At 41.9% G+C, this 19,170-nt stretch overlaps 1 protein-coding gene across 4 annotated transcripts in view; it reads right to left on the bottom strand.

Annotated features, from left to right (window-relative positions):
• The window catches only part of grik5 (glutamate receptor, ionotropic, kainate 5), a 92,776-nt gene that overhangs the window by 18,701 nt on the left and 54,905 nt on the right, over positions 1-19,170 (bottom strand). For all 4 annotated transcript variants that reach the window (XM_085177657.1, XM_085177659.1, XM_085177660.1 and 1 more), the window contains exons 6-13: positions 14,036-14,214; positions 13,239-13,292; positions 12,287-12,445; positions 11,743-11,895; positions 8,353-8,457; positions 5,640-5,747; positions 1,460-1,663; positions 392-505 (exon numbers count right to left, since the gene is read on the bottom strand). In XM_085177657.1, coding sequence (XP_085033783.1) covers positions 392-505; positions 1,460-1,663; positions 5,640-5,747; positions 8,353-8,457; positions 11,743-11,895; positions 12,287-12,445; positions 13,239-13,292; positions 14,036-14,214 — 1,076 coding nt within the window. The remainder of the gene's footprint in view (positions 1-391; positions 506-1,459; positions 1,664-5,639; positions 5,748-8,352; positions 8,458-11,742; positions 11,896-12,286; positions 12,446-13,238; positions 13,293-14,035; positions 14,215-19,170) is intronic.

Below are 19,170 nucleotides of genomic sequence, written 5' to 3'. Positions count from 1 at the left end.
AGTCTGCAGTGCTTTGATACACTAATGCTACAATCCATAAACACTCTGTTTCACAATGCCTGGTGCTGAAGCATACTTGGCTTAGATCCAAAGCCTCATTAGCAATGTAAAGCTGTTGCCCAGTTACAGCACACTGACTTATTGAGCAATATGAATTATACCTATAAATTTCAGTGTGGACTTAGTGGATGCAGCCTGCAGGATACTGCAGACATACAATCATCAGCTTCGAAGATAAGATTCCTTAAGCCTCATTTTAACAAGTGCAAGTTGTCGTTCTCTGTATGACCCAGTTGGCAATAAAGCAGTGAAGGTAAAAGAAATAAAATCCAGCACAAGATCTGTAGCGAGTATCAGCCAGTGTGTGCACAGGCCTAGATAACACCCTCACCAGTTGAACTCTGTACAAGATGCTGATCCCCAGGGTCATGAACGGCTTAGAAAAGTCGATAACTTTCTCTCTTTCTGATGTGATGGTGAAACCTGCCACGGCCAGGTCTGCTTTCTGGAAGATTTGTGAAGATAGATTGGTGGAAAGAGAGCGAGAGAGAGAAAGTGAATGAGAGGCAAGAAAAAAACAACAACATATGGTCAGGTAGGAGTGCAAAATAGACGGACTAATGTAGCACTCTTCTTGTTCAAAATGTTTATTTGAATGATGAAAAATTAAAAGTTTGACTATGCACTTGAAAATACATTTGCAGAAACATACAGAAGTGCACTCTGTCTCACACCCATTACCCACCATAAAAATGAGGCTAATTGCGAGTAAGCACTGGGTGACTGGTCTTTCCACCTGTATAAAACCTTGCAGGTCTCTGGTTGTGCTGCCTCCTCTCCATCTCTTCCATTAAAAGCTAATTGATGAACATGGGCCGCTAATTAGAGCTGAGTGATCAGGCAGTGGGGAGGGCAGGGAGAGAGGAAGCGTGGAGAGCTGGGGGAGCACCAGTGTGGCATGCCCCACACGGGGACCACAGCCTGGTAATTGAAGTATACCTTATGGTAATTAAGCAGAGAGGGGCTCTCATTAGCCTGCCTCAACCAGAGTGTCTATCAGAGGCACACTTGGGCCTGGACGGGAAGAAATGGGGGGCGGGGGGGGGGGGGTGTTACAGAGAGGAACGGTGGTGCAGACAATTTTTAGGCAATGTTACCACTCTCTTTTGGGGAATTATCAAGTCAGCTTTTGTCCTAGATAAGAGTCTTACTCCCCTCTGAGGGCAATTTGAAACATGGGAAGTTACAGCAGAGTTGTGGTTTGGGGCTACAGAGCAAGTGTGAGTGTGTGTGTCTGGTGTGGCAGTGTGTGCATGCATAGTTGTGTTCATTATACGCCTCCTTTTGTAGGGAGACTGCTTAGAATATTAGTGCATGTTTCTGTGTTTATGGAGTGTGCATGTGCATGTGTCTGTGTTTGTGTGTGTGTAACACTTGAAGAGGGAGTGAGAGTACTCACCCTGTTGATTAGCTCTCCAACCATGCCAGTCCAAGAGCCGTTGGGCTCTGGGGCCCCATACAGGCCATCATCCACCAGCTTGATCTTGAAGGAGAATTTCAAGATGTCTGCCAGTTCCCTCAGCATGTCAACACAGAAGCCCTCATACTGGTCATTTCCCTGGAAGTCTTGGTAGTTGTCTTTACGCATCACATATGGGTTCTCCTGAACATGAGGGACACATGACGAGGTCTCAGTCCAAAACTATAAATATCTGCTTGATCGGAGATTATTTGCTAGATTAAAGCAATGGCTTGAAAGTTTGGGGGAATATGCTTATTTGCTTTCTGGCATGAAGACACACAAAAAAAGAAGAAAGTTAGAGTGTTAAGTCAGGATCACTACAGCCAAAGGGAGATTTATATTTCTATCTGCAGGATTTTATGTTTGATGACATGGCTCTGTTGTGGGATATCACCATCCTTCATACACATATGTGGAACATCAGAGGCCCGCAGAGCAGCAGCAAGAACCTCAGCACAAAACAAAGCAGGCATCAAAGAAGAAAGATACAGCGCTGATTATGTCAGATATAGCATGAAAGAAAGAGTGGATTTGCTGAGGATTGGTCTGCAGGCTATAGAAGCTTCAATGGCGTGCCCTGAATGGAATAGCCAATTGGATGTGTAGGAGGGTGTCAGGTGAACCGTAGAGCCAAAGAGGGCCAGCACTGAGATCAGCTGATCTACCTGGATCAGAGCTGAGTTCACTAAAATAAAAGACAGCTAAGCAAAAGGCCGAAAACACGATGAAACTCATAATGAGTTCCACCTACAACTCATTCAAAGTTCACTTATGTTATATTGAGGTTTATGCAGACAGATGACCACTGACAACATAATGTTAACTTATCTGCTATTTTGGTGTGACAATCATGGTGACAATGAAGGATCAAGTGAGTAAGCCCACAGTCACTTGGGCCTAGACCATATGGCAACCACCAGATGAGGGAAAATGAGTATTCCCTGACTGTCTTTGGCTCTCAGAGGAGGCAGTCGCATCTTTCCCCCTCTCCCTCCCTTATCTTCCCTGCTGCTGCTTCTATGTGTTTGTCTAGTCTCGTCTAACTCGAACCTTCAAAGAGTTTCTCAGTCTTGTTCTCTAAAACCTAAAGAATTATGGATTTGATCAACTGGTCCCATAATGGAAGTGACACCCTGCTGGGCTTGGGAGAGCCCGATTGTTCTGCGGAGACGTTTGCTGCCGGATACTCGATGGTCGGTTGCGTCGTGTGTCTGGCGACACTCTCGATGGAGGACAATGAACGACATCTACCAATTTGGAACCACAATAACAGAGTTCGGGCTGATTGGAGCTGGCTTGGACCTGCTTGGTCTTGCTTATCAAAGAACAGGAAGCGGCTACAGCTGTTCAAAATCCCATAAGGCTGGCCGACATGATCGACGATTGGCAGGGGTGTGAGTACTCAGACTGAGTTTTGAACGCAATATGTATAAGATCTTGGAGAAGAACAACGGGAATTGAGATAATTGGTGACCAGTAACGGACATTAGACCAACTGTAAAAATTGGATGCAGTTGTTCGCACTAAACCCAAACATTCACCATCTCCACTTATGCAGCCCCCCTGGCGCCAGCTGAAGGCCTGCCAAGGTTGAAGCTGACTGGAACAACAAATTCTTCCCATGATAACAGGATTGTTGTCAGAACTCTTTGTACCTCATTCAAGGCCACCTGGGTCCACTGGACACTGTTGACCTTCGCTTAACCGGGCGTGGTGACACTTTCTCTCAGCTGAACACGGAATACACACACACGCACATGCACACGCACAAAACATGTACACTGATACTGATACGCCCTCACTATCACTCTCCCTCCCCCGAATCCAATGCCTCCTCCTATGCTTACCTCCCATCCGATGTGGACACCGGATCAGCTGGAGGCGCAATCGAAGATTGCAGCGGTCCCAGATCAGCTGTACACACTGGAATACTCTCCCATGTTGCTTGTCTGTGTTTTATTGTGTTATGGTGTGTTGATACCTGTGCATTCCTGTATTATCCTTTTGTGTTACACATTTCGATGTTTTTTTTTTTCCTTGCTACCTAACCTGACCTGTCTCCCCAATGTGATGTTTGTGTATTGTATGTACGGTCGGCAAGGTCATCTTGGTTGTGGGCAACTGCAACTGACAAATAAAGGCTATCTCATCATCTCATCTCATTTTCAAGTGGTTGCTGGAAGTTGCCAAATCACCAAACCCAGCTCTGGGGGAAAAAACAACTTGCATTCTGCTGCAGTTGTAGTTCGCATGGAAGTGACGGACGTCCTACAAACACAGTACAGCTACTCTCCAAGCTGTAGTGAAACTGAAAAGTGGATGCAAGCTGGAAATGGAGTAAAAGTTGTGCCCTTTGAAACACGCTAACTGCAGTGCTGAGGCAAAACTTTTTACTTTGAAGGCAAGCCATCTCTATTTCTGGTTTGTGTCACGCTTTATCAAGCTGTACTACCGCTTGGTGAGTACAGTACTAGCAAGTAAGTGAAAAGCTACAGGCATCCATGGCAACCTGTTAAGAAACAAAGTAATTGCTAGAAAGTTTTTGGTGGACCATCTTCTTTGCAACCAATTTCATCCAGCAAAAGCCAGAAACCTACAGGAACTACAGTACAGGCAACCAGTCTGGTAATACAGGTTTCCCTAGCAACCAGTAGTTTTCTCACATCCAGTATGGTGGTGTAATGTGTCCACGATGTCATGTGAGAAACCTCAATACTTTGCAGTGTTTGCGCTATGCTATTCTGCGCTAACTGGCTTTATATTTACTCCACAGTCACGTGTGGTATTGTGTTCTTTGCAACAAGCCAAATAACCATTTTTCCAGCGATATGGGAATGCCAGCACTTTTCTATTAGGGAATCACAGACAATTTTGTAAAAGCCTGAATTTGTGTCTTCAAAGATAGCTCTGGCAGTCATTTCAAATTAAAGGCACTTAAAAGAGAAGACATTTAACATCGTAATCATTTTACTTATCAAAAGGTGCATTAGTTAGTTTTTCCTAACTGAAAAGGCTAGAAAGCTTTTTTTTTTAGAGACATGGCACAAAAGAACAATACACAGATGCATCTCGGGAATTTTAGAGTTGTTGTTCTTGGAGCTTGCCCAGTGCTAAAAGTCAAGATATCTCAGCTTGAGCAGAATCAATTTAGACCATTTTTATCTCCCTCTTGTGAGTCCCCTACAGTTATGGAAGTCCAATACTAAATTGGTTTAAAAGACATAAATTGGATTGTGGAAGATAGCTACAGACGTAGGTAAGGGTAGAAAAAAAAACATTCAGTAACCACTGTCTAGCCACAAAATGGATCGACGCAGATAAACCAGGGTATCAAGGGAAGGCAGGCAGTGTTCTTGCAGATCTGAGCAGTGCGCCAAATATATTGACATTAAAAAAAAAAAACCCAACAACAATTGTTTCATAAAGCTTGCATCATGTGTCTAAACCAACCCAAACCCTCTAACACACAAACAACAGTGAATTTGTCTACATCTTGGGAGAATACAGCAAAATGGCTTTTTCTTTACTGCTAAACATCTTCATATCTGATACAACCCAAGAAACAGAAACAAGTTGTTTTCTTTCCCTTTCCTTTCTTTTTTTGTTCTAAAGCTCGAGCTGCTTCAGATGTTTTCCATGTTTATTTTTAATTTCCCCCATAAACGGCGTAATGTTCGATGTTATGAAATTTGGCTTCAACAGTTACGCATCATCAACAATCAACAGACTGATTTAGAAAAGGCTAATTAGCTAACACAGTGTGCTATCACAGGATGTTAACAGTATTTTAGGATTCAGTGAATCTGAATCTATCTGTCTGGGTGTTTCTTTCACATCTCTACACCAACCTGTAGATATCAATCATATGTCCAAACCCTACAAGGAGACAGCTTATTGGGTTTGGACATAATCAGTAGACCAGGACTGTAGCAGTCTGGTTTTTAGTTACACATCTCCCTCGGTGATCTGTCAGTTTCTATGACAGTTACAGCGGCGACAGCAAAATTATCAGAAACAGACCACAACACAGCACGAGCTCCGGCACAGCCTGCAAAGCAACAAAAAAACAACTCCGATCTCACTAATGTGGAGCGTCAGAGAGCAGCCGTGACCTTACCAGTATGGTGGTGACAATGAGGGTCTTGTTTGCCAGCGTCTCTGAGACATTAATATCCAGACTGGTGGAGTTCATTGCCAGGGTGTTGTTTGAGTACCAGATACCGATCTAACATGAAGAAAAAGCGTGACAAAAAATAAGCTGTTATTGTTAGATAAATAATATACAGCAGCTGTTTTGTTGTTAAAAACACCTTTTGCACGTTTCATGTTTTGGGATTTGGGCTCCGCACTGTTAGATTCTGCATATGCATAGCGAGTTAATTGTTCCCCACGGAGCCGTATATGTACTCGCAGTACTATGCACCACTGTGGGGAAAAAAGCTCATGTTTATAAGCAGAGCAATGAGCTGGGACAAGATGGCAAAGGCGGTAATGAAAGGCATTCATGATCAGAAGTTCCACTGTAATTTTTTTTTTCCTTACGCACACCTTTTTTAAATTGCATAAATACTGTTCCCATATTTCCATTTTATGGAGACTGTAAAGTCACTTAGGTACATAAGTGTGTGATTATGACCTAACCAATGCGCTGGGTGGAACAGCAGCTTGCAGAGGCATTTCTTCAGGAGATATTACTGTACATCTTTCAATAGGTCAAAGAAGAGGTAATGACTCCACAGACAGAATCACAGCTTTCCTGTGACACTCTTTATCCTGCCCTGACATTTAAGAGGAGTTTTTTTTTATCTCTGAACCACTGCTGCCTGCCTGGAGTGTGGGTGCCGCTGTGCAGAGATGTTCATTACCTTGAGTTAACACTCAACTAAGTAAAAGTCTACCTCTAAGTATCTGTAGCAGGTGGCATTTTGTGTTAACATGGAAAACAGCTGGCCAAGTGCAGAGCCCAGGAAGACATTAAGAAGAGGTGAAAAAGAAGTGTTTCCTCCAGCCAATGAACTGCAGCGTAATTCCCCCTCAGTCGGAGGCTGCAGTGGTGTGTATACTTCATTTAGTAAATGCAGGTGGAATGCACTTTGATTTCCACCTGCACTCACCTTTCCTTCTAGCTTACTCATGTGGACTGCATTGTCACAATAATGTACCAAAATGTTCCTGAACACCTCATTTGCTGCTGGGCCTGCCAACAGTTTGGTAGCGCGCATTGTCCAACTAGCCTAAACTAATCTGCTGTGGCCTGTGCTTGACTAGTTCAAGAGATCAAACTGGAAGCATGAGACTTTAAAAAGTTATTTTTATTATTCCTACAAATTCAGCAATTTAAAAAAAACACTATTGCTCAATTATATTCATTGTCAAGTAAACACAGTGTTTTTCCTGCTACACGTTGCTGTGTATCATACACAATACTCAGTGCTTGCTTTCCAATAACTATATCTACACACTGCCAGTCAAAAAAAGTTAAAGCAGGGGCACATTAAATATATGTTTTCACTTTTAGCGTTAATTAGTTTGTTCCCATATTCTGGCTTTAAATGCTGATTAGAGTGTGCTGCTAAATGGTGCCTTCACTTGTTCCTGTGATTTAGAGCCACCGTGCCGCCCCTTTGAGCGTGTCTCTGTTCGCGAGGACGGTTGTAGTTTGGTGCACGCTGCTTGTCAGTGAATTCTAGTCTCTTTGAAGTTTTGTAATCTGTTGCTGCACCCTGGAGACCGTGCCAATGGTGAACCTGTTTTCTCTGCTCATTGATATTCCTTCTACCACAGTTAAGGCTACACTTTGTTTAGAAAAACTCTTCTGTACTCTTGGTTTGTTTAGAGTAGGAAAGGGAGCACAGAATTCATTTTTTCTTCATTTTAACAAGACAAGTTAGATAAGCTTTGACACTTCTGTTAAGAGTGTGCTTTTTGTTTTAATTGTTTTAATTGAGTGTCCCCCGAGTTCTCCACATGAGCTGTGCTTTATTTGCATTTCACTGTGAAAACTTTGCTCATTAAAATTGCTAACTTCGGCTCTACTTCTGTCCAACATGGCCGTACTGTGAAGGTACATTTCTGTTGAAAGGGAATAGGAGATGATATTGATTCATGGCCCAGCCTTTAATGTACTCAAACCTAACTGATTGTTAGACTACACCTACACCTCTGATCCATTTCTGTGAAAAGAGATGAGCACAAGATTTTCAAGGAACCATCATTGATCACATTAGTGTAGCTTATTGCAAGCTACAATCCAGCTCAGAGTTCAATTAAGGACAGAGTCCAAATCAAATACAGATTAAAACTAAGCCTAAAGCAAATCCAGTTCTATACGAGACAAAAACAAACACCAGAGCAGAGCTGCACATCTGTCTGCTGTGCGCTGAGCTTAAGGCAAATATCAAACACTGATTTTTACAAACCAATGTCAAGCTATTGTTTGTAACCATAAAAAGAAAATTAATGTGTCGTTTATGACACAGAGGTTTTATATTTTTCGATCAGAAAACAAATAATCGAGCAAAACTTTAGGAAAAAAGCTCCCGTGCTTTAACACTCCACATTTGTAATAGTGAAATGTAGATTTAATTCAAACTGAAACCACTGTTCAAACATGAGCCGCATCTGACAGCAGGTAAAAAGTAAAATGCTGTCAAATAAAACGTATATCACAGAGTAAAGATATGGTTGCTATCAGGGGAGTTTGTGATGAGGCTGACCTCGGTGTTAAACGGTGCTGCAGGCTTTCTGAAATGAGACAAGTGACCTGTAACTAACCCAGAACCTGAGGGCAATGTGACCTGGCTGCTGCATGATAGCAAGTGACTTCTGACCTCTTTGTGGCCTCCTCTGTGTTTCTCCAGGATCCGCAGGGTGTAGTTGGTCCTCTGACCTTTGCTGTTAAACTCCACTCGCCCTGTCAAACCATCGTACTCCACCTGGCAGGTAGACAGAGAGTGAGGTGAGGAAGTATGACAGAAGCATGAAGGAGAGAAGGAAAGGTAAGAAAAACAGAGAGTGGAGAACACAGAAAACATGAAAAGATGTGGAGAAATAAACTAAGCCAGCATTCTGCATAAAGCAAACATACTTCTTCTCACTAGCGGTCATGGTTAGAGAGATAGTATCACCAGTGATCAGGAGGAAAGAGAGGGAAAAAGACTAAGACAGGCAGAGAAAGCATCTGAGGCTGGACTAGACAAGGATGATCAGTTTTGGATCAACTAGGAGAAACTGACTGACGAGAGGCTCAGGCAGAGCAGCAGAGAGGGTCAAGAGCTCTCTAATAAGACTCAGACCTGCAGCTCACAGCTCAGCTCCCTCTCTTCAAAAGCCAGGTGCTGGCACAGTAAGCGAGAACTATGATGAATGGCGCAGCGCTGAAGATGGAGCACACCATGATGTTGACTAACAAAGACAGATGTCGGGCCGGTGGGGCGGGGGCAGTGAGAGATGAGACTCGAGCTGCCTTGACAACAGGTCGTCGATGAGAGAAACAGACGACCAGAGATGGGAGATGACAAAGAACAACAAAACACAGAGGTTACATGCAACATGAGATGAGGATGATACACATTTCAGCTGTACTCTTTTCATTTATCAATATTTCAGTTAAAAGAAAACTAAACAAAATGACGAGTCATGAATAATTATGAGTCTTTTCTGAACACATGCTGCTAATGCAATCCTTTCTCAAGTGTTAAGATCTTTGCTTTTCTCTGCTTTTAATCACTATGAAGAGGAGAAGTCATCATTTTTATCTGTCTGTTTCTTTTGTGTGTCTTTATGGTAAAATGTGATCTTGACAGTGTAGAAACTTCTGTGGCGTGTCGTTATACTACACCTATGTTTGGAGATACAATAAGTCTATTTATTTGATTTTTCATTCAGTTTTTTTATATGCTACAAAGTACCAAGTTTTTGTAGCAAGTTTTTGGAGAATTTTGTAATTGTGGGTCTTTACACAAACACAGAGGCTTTTAAATCAAACATTCAATACGTGACTAAAGTGCAGACTTTCAGCTGTAATTCAAGGAGTTTAAATAAGTATTACATTAACTGTTTAGAAATTACAGCCTTTATTTGACATTTTCAGAGGTCCAAAGGTAACTGGATGCTTGACGAGCAGTTTTCATTGCCAGATGAGCCGTGTTCCTTTGACAAGTGAAGCAGATAAAAGTGGAGGTTGATTGTAGTTTTTATCCGTTTTCTTGAACTCTCAGTATGAGGTCCAACGAGATGCCAATGCAAGTCAGAGAGGTGATCTGAAAAAGCATCTTTCTTTGGCCATAATTTACATCTAATTTGTGTATGGAAGTGTGTTTGTATAAATGAATGCAAGACCGAGTGTTTGACTATGTGTCTGTATGCTACAACATTCATATTTATCTTTAATTCATGGTTTTTATTCAAACTGTGAAACACTTTGCAACGGTAAAAAGTGCTATAAAATAGCTATTATTGTCATTATTGTTGTTATTACTATTATCATTATTAATAATAGGCCTGAAAGACAGATAAAGTAGATGAGCATATTTTTTCCTTGGTTAAGAAAAGCAACTTCACAACATCAAACCAATCAAGAACACTCTTGAGGAAATAGCCGTGTCATTATCAAAGACAGAATCAAGAGAGACCTTTGTGAGGGTTTACAACAAGCTGCAAACTACTGGTTACACTCAAGAACAACAAGGCAAGATTGGAGAGAAAACATCTGAAAGAGTTTGGTTTGAAAACCATTCTTCAGACTGATGAAACATGAAGAACTTGTTTCATCAGTATTGAAGAGAGAAACAGCTCATCATCTGAAGCATACGACGTGAGCATGCATGGCTGCCATGGGAACCACATTATTGGTGTTTGTCGATAATGTTACTGCAGATAGAAGTAGCAGGATGAATTCTGAAGTGTACAGGGCTACACTCTCTGCTCAGATTCAGCCTAATGCTGCAAAACTGATTGAACGGTCCTTCACTGCGCAAATGGATAATGACCCGAAGCAAACTGCAAAAGCATCCCATGAGTTTCCAAGGCAAAGAAATGGGATATTTGTGAGTAGCCAAGTCTCCAAATATTGTGATCACAGGTCATCAGAGCAGTGTTTCAGTCACTGAAGGTAAAAACCAAGTGCAGGGAGCCCCACAAACAAGCAGCAAGTGTAGGTGGCTCCAGATAAACCATGGCAGAGCATCCCGGGAGAGGAAACACAGCATTTGGTGATGTCCATGGGTTCCAGATATCTGGGAGTCAAAGGATTTTCAACCATGTATTAAAAGCAATCCTCAAATTTGAAATTGTGTTATTTGATCCAATTATTTTTAAGCCTCTGAACAAGGGGAACTGTGTATGACAGTGTCTGTAATTCCTAAACAATTAATGTGACATTTATGTTAAGCCCTGTGAATTAAAGCTTAAAGTCTATACTTCAATCACATTTTAATTGTTTGAATTAAAATCCACTGTGGCGGTGTACAAAGACACAATCACAAAAATTGTGTTATTGTCCAAATACTTATCAAACTAACTGTTTATTGTTGTTTTTCCCCTGGGAGTCTGTTTTTCTCTGTGTGTGTTCTCCAAATGTAGTCCTGGAGAACTCAGCTCTAGCAGAAAACATCATAAAGGAGGTTTTGAATAATTTGTCCAACACTGTAACCTAGTTACAGGCACGAAATGTGACAGGTGTGTGTCTGAGATCAAAATCCACATCGTGAGCAGCGAGTGGGGTGGATCATTAACGCGCTGATGGGAGCGGCAGATGGTCACAAAATGATATTTCGTTAATGCTAACCAACATTCCCAAGCATTAAGAGTCAGTTTAATTTCACATAAGGAAAATCCTCAATTTTTTATGACTGGAAACAGCTCATATTTAGTCTTTCCAATAATTAACTGACTATAAAAATTATGGTAGGTTTATTTCCATCGACTCAGTACTCCAACTGCTGTAACTGTTTCAAGCTCTAATTGAAGATGTCACCTGAGGCTTTGTAGAATAGCAATTTTAAAACAGTATTTTCTGTGTTTTCTCAAGTTTAACCTGCTCTAAAAATAAATGCTAATTGCAGCAACACTAATCTTACTAGCGTTAATAAATAGGAGTCACAGTTTACTCAAGCATGTTAAGAAAAGCGTGAATGTAAAAAGAAGATTAAACTGATGTCTGATATCAAATGTTACATCTTGTTTCCTGCTTTGGACATATAGTAAATATGGAGATTTACCATGCGCAGATAGTTCATAAGACTGGTCCCGTGTTGCCAGATCTGAGGTGAGGTGCAGCTGAGTGGCTTCACTCCAATTTCCTGACTGCGGTTCAGTTCCCTCACTGCCCCCACTACCACGTGCACAGCGTCAAACATCAACGCTGAAGAAAGCTGTGGAAGGTGGAGAGGGGAGGCGGGGGAAAAGTGAGATGGATAGAAACAAGAAGAGAGAAAGAGAAAAAAAGAGTTAACGGGAATTAGAGGTGCAGAGAGGATTGAAAGATTAACAAGGAATGGGGGGGGGGGGGGGGGGGAGAAGGCAGGAAAATAAGAAGAGGAGGGAAAAGATGTAGAGGTTCGAGTAAACCAATGGGGAGGAAACAAAGATGGATACATCAATACCCATTAAATACAAGCAAAAGACTAGCTGGAGTTGTTTAAGTGCTCCATGAATCAGTGTGAGGAATAAAGTAGCTTAATGTTGTGTGGCATATAAACAAAGCATTAAAAATTAGCTCTAATAGCGTACACGCATGAGTACTCATGGGCTCGAGATACTGACCGCAGGGCCGGGGTACGTTAGGTCACAGCCCTCCCTCCAAGACAGATTGAGGCTCCTGATGAACTCCAAATAGAAGGGATGGGTGGTGTTAAACATGGAGAAGCCGACAATGTTGGACTGCTCATCGACTATGTCATCCAGTCTCAGCAGGGGGAAGTCCTACAGAGGAAGAGGAGGAGTGGGGAGGGTGTTTGCAGGAAAAATAGAAAATTGAGGTGTGTGACAGGGTGATGTTGACAGGCTATCAAATCTTAGCACAGAAGAAAAATACTGTGCAATAGAAGAGGGTGGTAAAGAAAAAAAGAGGCTATGGGGAGTGACACCATCTAATCTCTGATGGAGAGCTAGAAGAAAGGCGGAGACTGAGATACAAGGAAAATAGAGGTTAATGGAACAGAGTTTTCTTTTCTTTTTTCAAAGTAATATGCATACAAGTACATCTAAAAGCACAGGACCACATCCCGCACAGAGGGCAGAGAGAGGAAAGTGAAAAAATAAAAATCAGACGCGCAACATAAAATGGTACATTTATTCAAACGCTTGAAAAGGAGGGGAGCATATCAAGGAGAAGGATGAAAACACCGCAAGCTTCGGGAAGGTGGCGGGTGGCAGAAGAAAAAGGGCACATCACATCTGTCATCACCTCCACCCCAGACCCCCACTTTATTTTCTTTTTTCCTCCCCACCATCCTCCTCTGCACATCCACATCTTCATACAGTAATTCGTTTTTCAAATGTTTCGCTCTTCTTTCTTCTTTCCATCTTTATCGCCTCTCACTTTTTTTTCCCCTTACCTCTCTGCACTTCCACCTATTGAGTACTTTCTTCCTGTTAACACCTTTGCTGGCTCATAAAGGGACAAAAAGAGGAGGAAAAGCAGGAGAGAGGAAGGAGGAAAAATGAAGGAAGAGAGGACAGAAGAGGGGAAGGGGAACAATTTGCGTACTCTTACCATTGTGGTGAGGATGTACTTATAAAATGCTGATGTCATCCCAAGCTCTGATGCCTGCACGACAAAAAGAGAGAGGGAGAGGAAATAAGATCAAAAAAGTGGAGAATGCGGAAACAGTAGGATAATGGAGGATATGGGTGGATTGATAAAGGCAAAGAGGGGGCAAAGGAGGAGAGCTACTGGACAGGCAGAGAGGAAAGGAAGCAGTCGGGGTACAAAAGGGGAGAGGGTGTGAGGGAGAAAAGTGGGGAGGGGGTGGAGAGAGCATACGTTAATCACAGTTTTACATCATCAGGCTAACACTAGGACATTTCGCTGAGGGCGGACAGCGGCTCAAATGTGCCCAGTAAAAACATCCCATACGCATTCAAGCCATGACTCACTGTGCTGGCTATCGGCATTACAAGCCGTACCATGAATCAGAACAAGCTTGGGTAACATCTGCACCACATCCCAGCAAAAGATGTTCTTTTGTCAAATACTTTCATAAGAATGTAAGTGATCGTTGCTGGCAGACACGCATAAATATTGTTCCCTATGCAGCTCTGGAGGGCAGAGAAGGTAAAAATAGATGTTAATTCAGTAACAACAACAAATGTGAAGCCTGTGGAGCTCCGAGCGAGTTGTTTTATTATTTTACAGATGGTGAGCTCCGCATGCCCTTCATGTGGGTACATAAAAGAGAGATATACGCGAACCCCCTTGAGACATACTGCTTGCACTGTATGCGAGAGTAGCTTCGACTCCTGAAAATGTGTAGGTGGCTCTGGGGAACGTATTGACGTTTGAGAACTCACCTTCTTGAGGATGAGATAGGAGACGGAAGCGTTGGCGTCAATGATGATCGTGGCCACTTTGTCGTCACGGATCTCCTTCAGCAGCGGCGTAGGGTCCAGGTTGTCATCTAGCATCCTGACTGACAGGGTCTCCCGGGAGATGAGAAAGCGGCGAACCAGTTCCTCCAATCTCAGCAGGCCTGAGGGAGAACGAAAACAGGGACGAGGCGCGCATCAGTGTCTGTATCAGTAGATACGACTTGTGTTTTTCAAAACGTAACCAATGCAGGACATTTGAAAATCTGATTTATCCTGGAATGGTCATATATTAGTGTCTCGTTGCGAAGCATGATTGATGGTTTGTCTAAATCCCCAGGAAATGAAATATCATTTAATATGAAGTCTGCCGCGTGTTCCCATTAACCATATCTCTCACTAGGACTTATTTTTTTATCTATTGTAATTCCGACAAAAAAGATTTTTGTTATCAGCTCTGCCTTGTTTGTTTGTTTCCCTCTTAGTTAACAACCTACTTGACATACGGCATTTTACAGAAATATGGAGAAGAATTATGTGGAAAACAAGTGATTTGTTTTCGATGCTGATAAGTGCCACCGTGCTCTCGTGACACCTCAACTGTGACTCAAAGGTTGCATTTATTTTCCAATAAATCTATGACTCCAGATGAATCTGTCAGCTCGGGGTACGTCTGTTTACACCCAGGGATGTTCGGGACAATTGTTATGCAGAGGTTATTCCATCAATCCGGACGTGCATAAAAGATGCAGATATGCATTTTAACAAGTTATGGGGATTTGTGTTATTTTTCACCTCTATCTTCACTACGTGTAGTTAGATTTTATATTTACGGTGTTGTGAAAAAAAATCTTGAATCAGCCCTCGTTTCTTTATGCTTTGCTTCCAAGGAGATAGACTATCTTGTAATCTGCTAATAGTTCTCCTGAAAGTCCTTTGAAGTTTTTCTTTGGACATTGGCTGCTTTGTCACTCGTTTTCAGTCCAGTCCTTGTATCTGGGAGCTTTCACGTGAATGTTTTTTGTTACTTAACACACACACACCTATGAACCATTCAAACCATTCAAAAGACTTCTAACTCATGTCCAGATTAACAGACTCAACTTTTTGGGATTAGCAAAAACTAATCTTAAATTGTATCTTTAGGCACTTTGTTGGCAGCCTGACACAACAGCACGGAAAATCGTTCCCATTTGTCAGGTAAACCTATGAAACATGGCAAAGATAACATAGTTTGAGAGGCATAAAATTGTATTTTTGTACCAACAAGTTGATTCTTAATGTCAGCATGGTGTGCAGTGTGTCCTCAAGAAAGATAAAGGAAGTGGAGGACTAAAAAACTATCGCAAGCTGATGAACAGTACCAGAGAGTCATATTGTTAAGAATTTTTTTTTTAAAAATCCATCAAAGATCTGAACCAAGACCTGAGAGATGAAACTGATCCATCTACTGTTCACTGAAGCCTCGTCAGAAATGCCCTCAGTGGACGGGGGGCTGTCAAGAAGCCATACTTAAGAAAGTTAAACAAGGCTGAGGTACGCCAAATTACTCAGGAACTGGACTGAATATCAGTGATAACAGGTCTTGTGGAGTGATTAATCCAAATTAGAATTTTTGCCCATACCAGATAGAAAAACACACAATGGCACACTATCAGTCATGGATTGGCCTCCCCAGAGCCCACACCTCAACATTACTGAAGCAGTGTGAGATCAGCTTGGAAGAATAAAAGGTAGCCAACATCCAAAGAAGAACTTTGCATGTCCTCCAAGAAGCCTGGAAAATTATTCCTGAAGACTACTGAAAGAAATCATAAGCTTGAAAGTAGTCACACTAAATATTAACTTTAAGCTCTCTAGAATTGCACAAACTCGATTTTGCCTTACAGACTTTACGTTATCATGTACTTGCAAAGATATATGTGCAACATACATATGCATATACTCCTGAGAACAGAGGGAAAACAAACCTTCCCATTGAACTTTTAGGTGACTTAGGGGTAGGGTAGCTCAAATAGGTCAAAAGATACAACCCAAAGAGGACATAAATGAATAGGCTGGTTCTCAGGAGGATGTATATGAGCAACATATGAATACATATGTTTGAGTAAATCTCTGCACCTATTTCCCATTTTCCTAGCAACATTAAGTAATGAGGGGTGACTCAAGACTTCTGCACAGTACTGTATGTTTTTCCTCGATAATATTTTAACAAAACTGATAAATATTGGTAAAGACCATAAATGGATTGATGCATTTAAATGCATCATACTACTGCAACCAGAAAAGAAATGCAGTTATCTGTATATAAATCTATATCGAAAGGATGCAAAACCGAAAGCCATTTGAGCAGTCTGTTTCTGCAGCAGGAGGACATAACATAACTCATACACACACACACACACACACACACACACACACACACACACAACTTGGTTCTTGTGAGTCTGCCTCAATAGAAATTTATTTTTGTACAAAGCCTTAATATTCCCAGACAGGTTTTAGGTATCCTCCAAAATTGATGGACGCCATCAACCAATCAACATGACAAATTTCCGAACATTTTATTAATAGAATAATAAATTCAGAAGGTCGTGCAGCCTCAGCAGAGTTATGTGCTCTTTGAGTGCTTTGTAATGCACTTTGCCTGCGTTGTCTCATCCTTCAGTTAATGCTTTTCGGATCTCTGCGTAATGTACACTATGCACTTTGAGTACAACAGCATGTGCTCGAAAAATGGAAAATCTTACACTTCAATAGCAAAACTGGACATGCAATAATCATGAAAACCTAGGGCAAAAAAAATAAAAGAAGATGGGCAGAAAGAGAAGCTGAAAGACTGGAATAAAGTACTTAAAACACTTCAAGCAAATTCCTCTTGAATATGAGTCCAACCAATGTCAAGACTCACTTGACAACATGGGTGGAATAAGTCTTTACTAGAAAGTCAGCTCTGATGCCTCCTAATTGTAATTCCATAGTAAAGAACCCCTAGCTATGTAAATAAATGGTGGGGCAGGCATCTGTGGGACAAAGGGAAGGGAAGAGAAAGGAGCAGAGGAGGGAAGAGGTAGCACACAGAGCCCTTCAGCAGGAGAAAGCCTCTGTAAGCAGTGGGGTAATCACTGAACCAGGCCAAAACTTTAATTAGTTTGAGGAAGGAGGGGGAAGAAGAAAAAAAAAATCAATGCACTTTACAGCTTCCTCTACTCCCCTCTCTCACTTTCCCTCGTTCACATATTCTCTCGCGCAGAGAAGCTCTAACCTCTCTATCTCTCCTGTCTTAGCCCTGTGCTCTAGTTACTTCTCTCTGTCTTTATCCATCTTGCTCCAACACTGCCACCGTCTCCTCCTGCTCCTTGTGCTCAGTCGCTCCCTCTCGCTGTCCTTAACCTCATCCATCTCATGAAAACTGCATAATGGAATTAGGCTCAGATAGCAAGTACTGACCCAGGCACAGCGAGAGAAGGATTCATCGGAAATGACCCAAAAATCTCTGACTCATTTAACAGAATATCTAGCTAAAAGACGGATAAATTAGATTAAAGCCATTAGGACGCTGTTGCAAAACTGACCCGATTCTAAATACACGCCTTAATTAGGATCTACATCTATGGTGGGTGTAAGCAAAATGTGTGACTTTGCGCATTACTTACTTTGCTGCCAAAAAAAGAAATAAAAAATAAAAGACAGAATTCACTTTACACTGGTGTAAACATGATGAATAAAACAAGTGGGCTGAGCGGTAAACATTGTCTGATGTTTAACCTCTGCAGCGCCACAGCAGAGCCGCCGCACACAAAAGCACACGCTGACATTCATACAAGTAACCCAAAACCCACTGCCTGTGTGCAGACACACAGTTAACACACACACACACACACACAGTCCTGCGCTGCCGCACATGTACAGACAAAGTGAACCAAACACTCAGAAAAATGACATCAAACACATACAAACAGTGCCACATACACACCCACACAGTTGTTCAGAGTGTGGAACAAGCCTGTTGAGTGGCAGTTAGCACCTATTCGGCAGCCATGGCAACCAGCTCCACGGCGATAGATAGCGCAGCCAAGTGGGTCAGAGTCTGTGAGTGCGATAACCTTGTAAAGATCACCTTCAAGCCAAATATATTACACAAAAATGCACTCCTCAGTTTCTCCACCAGTAAAAGCTGTGCATTTTGACCCACACGGTAACTATCAGGCGATCTGCCGCCTCTAATTATTATGAGAGAAAAAGCCCGGTAAAAGACAAGGCTCTTATCTACCCATTCAACAGATGATCAAAACTGAAAAAGGTGTCTGATGCCATTTCAAAGCTCTCTTGGTTCAATGAAATGACAAGTCCACAAGGAATTCAGCTTACTTTCAGGAAACCAGGAGACCGCTGGCTAACTGCTGGAAAGATAATGAAAGCATCTCAGTGATTGAATCAATTTTTCATAATGTCAGAGCTTTTTGTTTGTCAAAACTACCCTTTTAACACTGCCGAGGGATGTGTTCAGACTTCAGTGGTCCCACTAATTCTTTATGTAAGTGCCCTTCTGTTCTTGGACTGTTTCGCGTGGCTGGTGTGAGGAGTCAAAAGCTGCAAAACAAATTATACCAATTCGTTTTTGCAAAGAAGTGGACAAAAAGTTTGGTGGAAAAATTAGGATTTGCAGAGAGCGTAGGCGTATTCTGACATGTATTTAATAGGGGTGGAATGATTCAATTTATACACTGATCTCTGAGCCACATTTTTGCATCATATCCATAGACTGCATATAAAAGAAGGACAAAGACACAGTGATGACAACCACCCCGTTAGTGAAGTCTCGAGTATTTCTGCTGTCACCATCTTGGTGTTTTGGAAGCAGACACGACAAGCAGGGCGTGGATCTCTCATGCAGTAGTGACTTGTCACTCACAATGTAAGCCCGCCCCAAAGCATTTTCTGAATCACCCTCCTTTGTGACTCTAATGAAGACCATAATTTATAACCTGATCATTGTGCTGTAATAAATGAGATTAGAAACTGGACAAAGAGCTCATTGAATTGTATCAAGTTGGGCTCCCGTTTGCCTTCAAAGCTGCCTTCATTCTTCATGGCACAGATTCAACAAGGTGCTGGAA

Source organism: Neolamprologus multifasciatus, chromosome 11 (genome assembly GCF_963576455.1).
Source record: "Neolamprologus multifasciatus chromosome 11, fNeoMul1.2, whole genome shotgun sequence".
Lineage (NCBI taxonomy): Eukaryota > Metazoa > Chordata > Actinopteri > Cichliformes > Cichlidae > Neolamprologus > Neolamprologus multifasciatus.
This window is presented reverse-complemented; position numbering and strand designations above follow the sequence as displayed.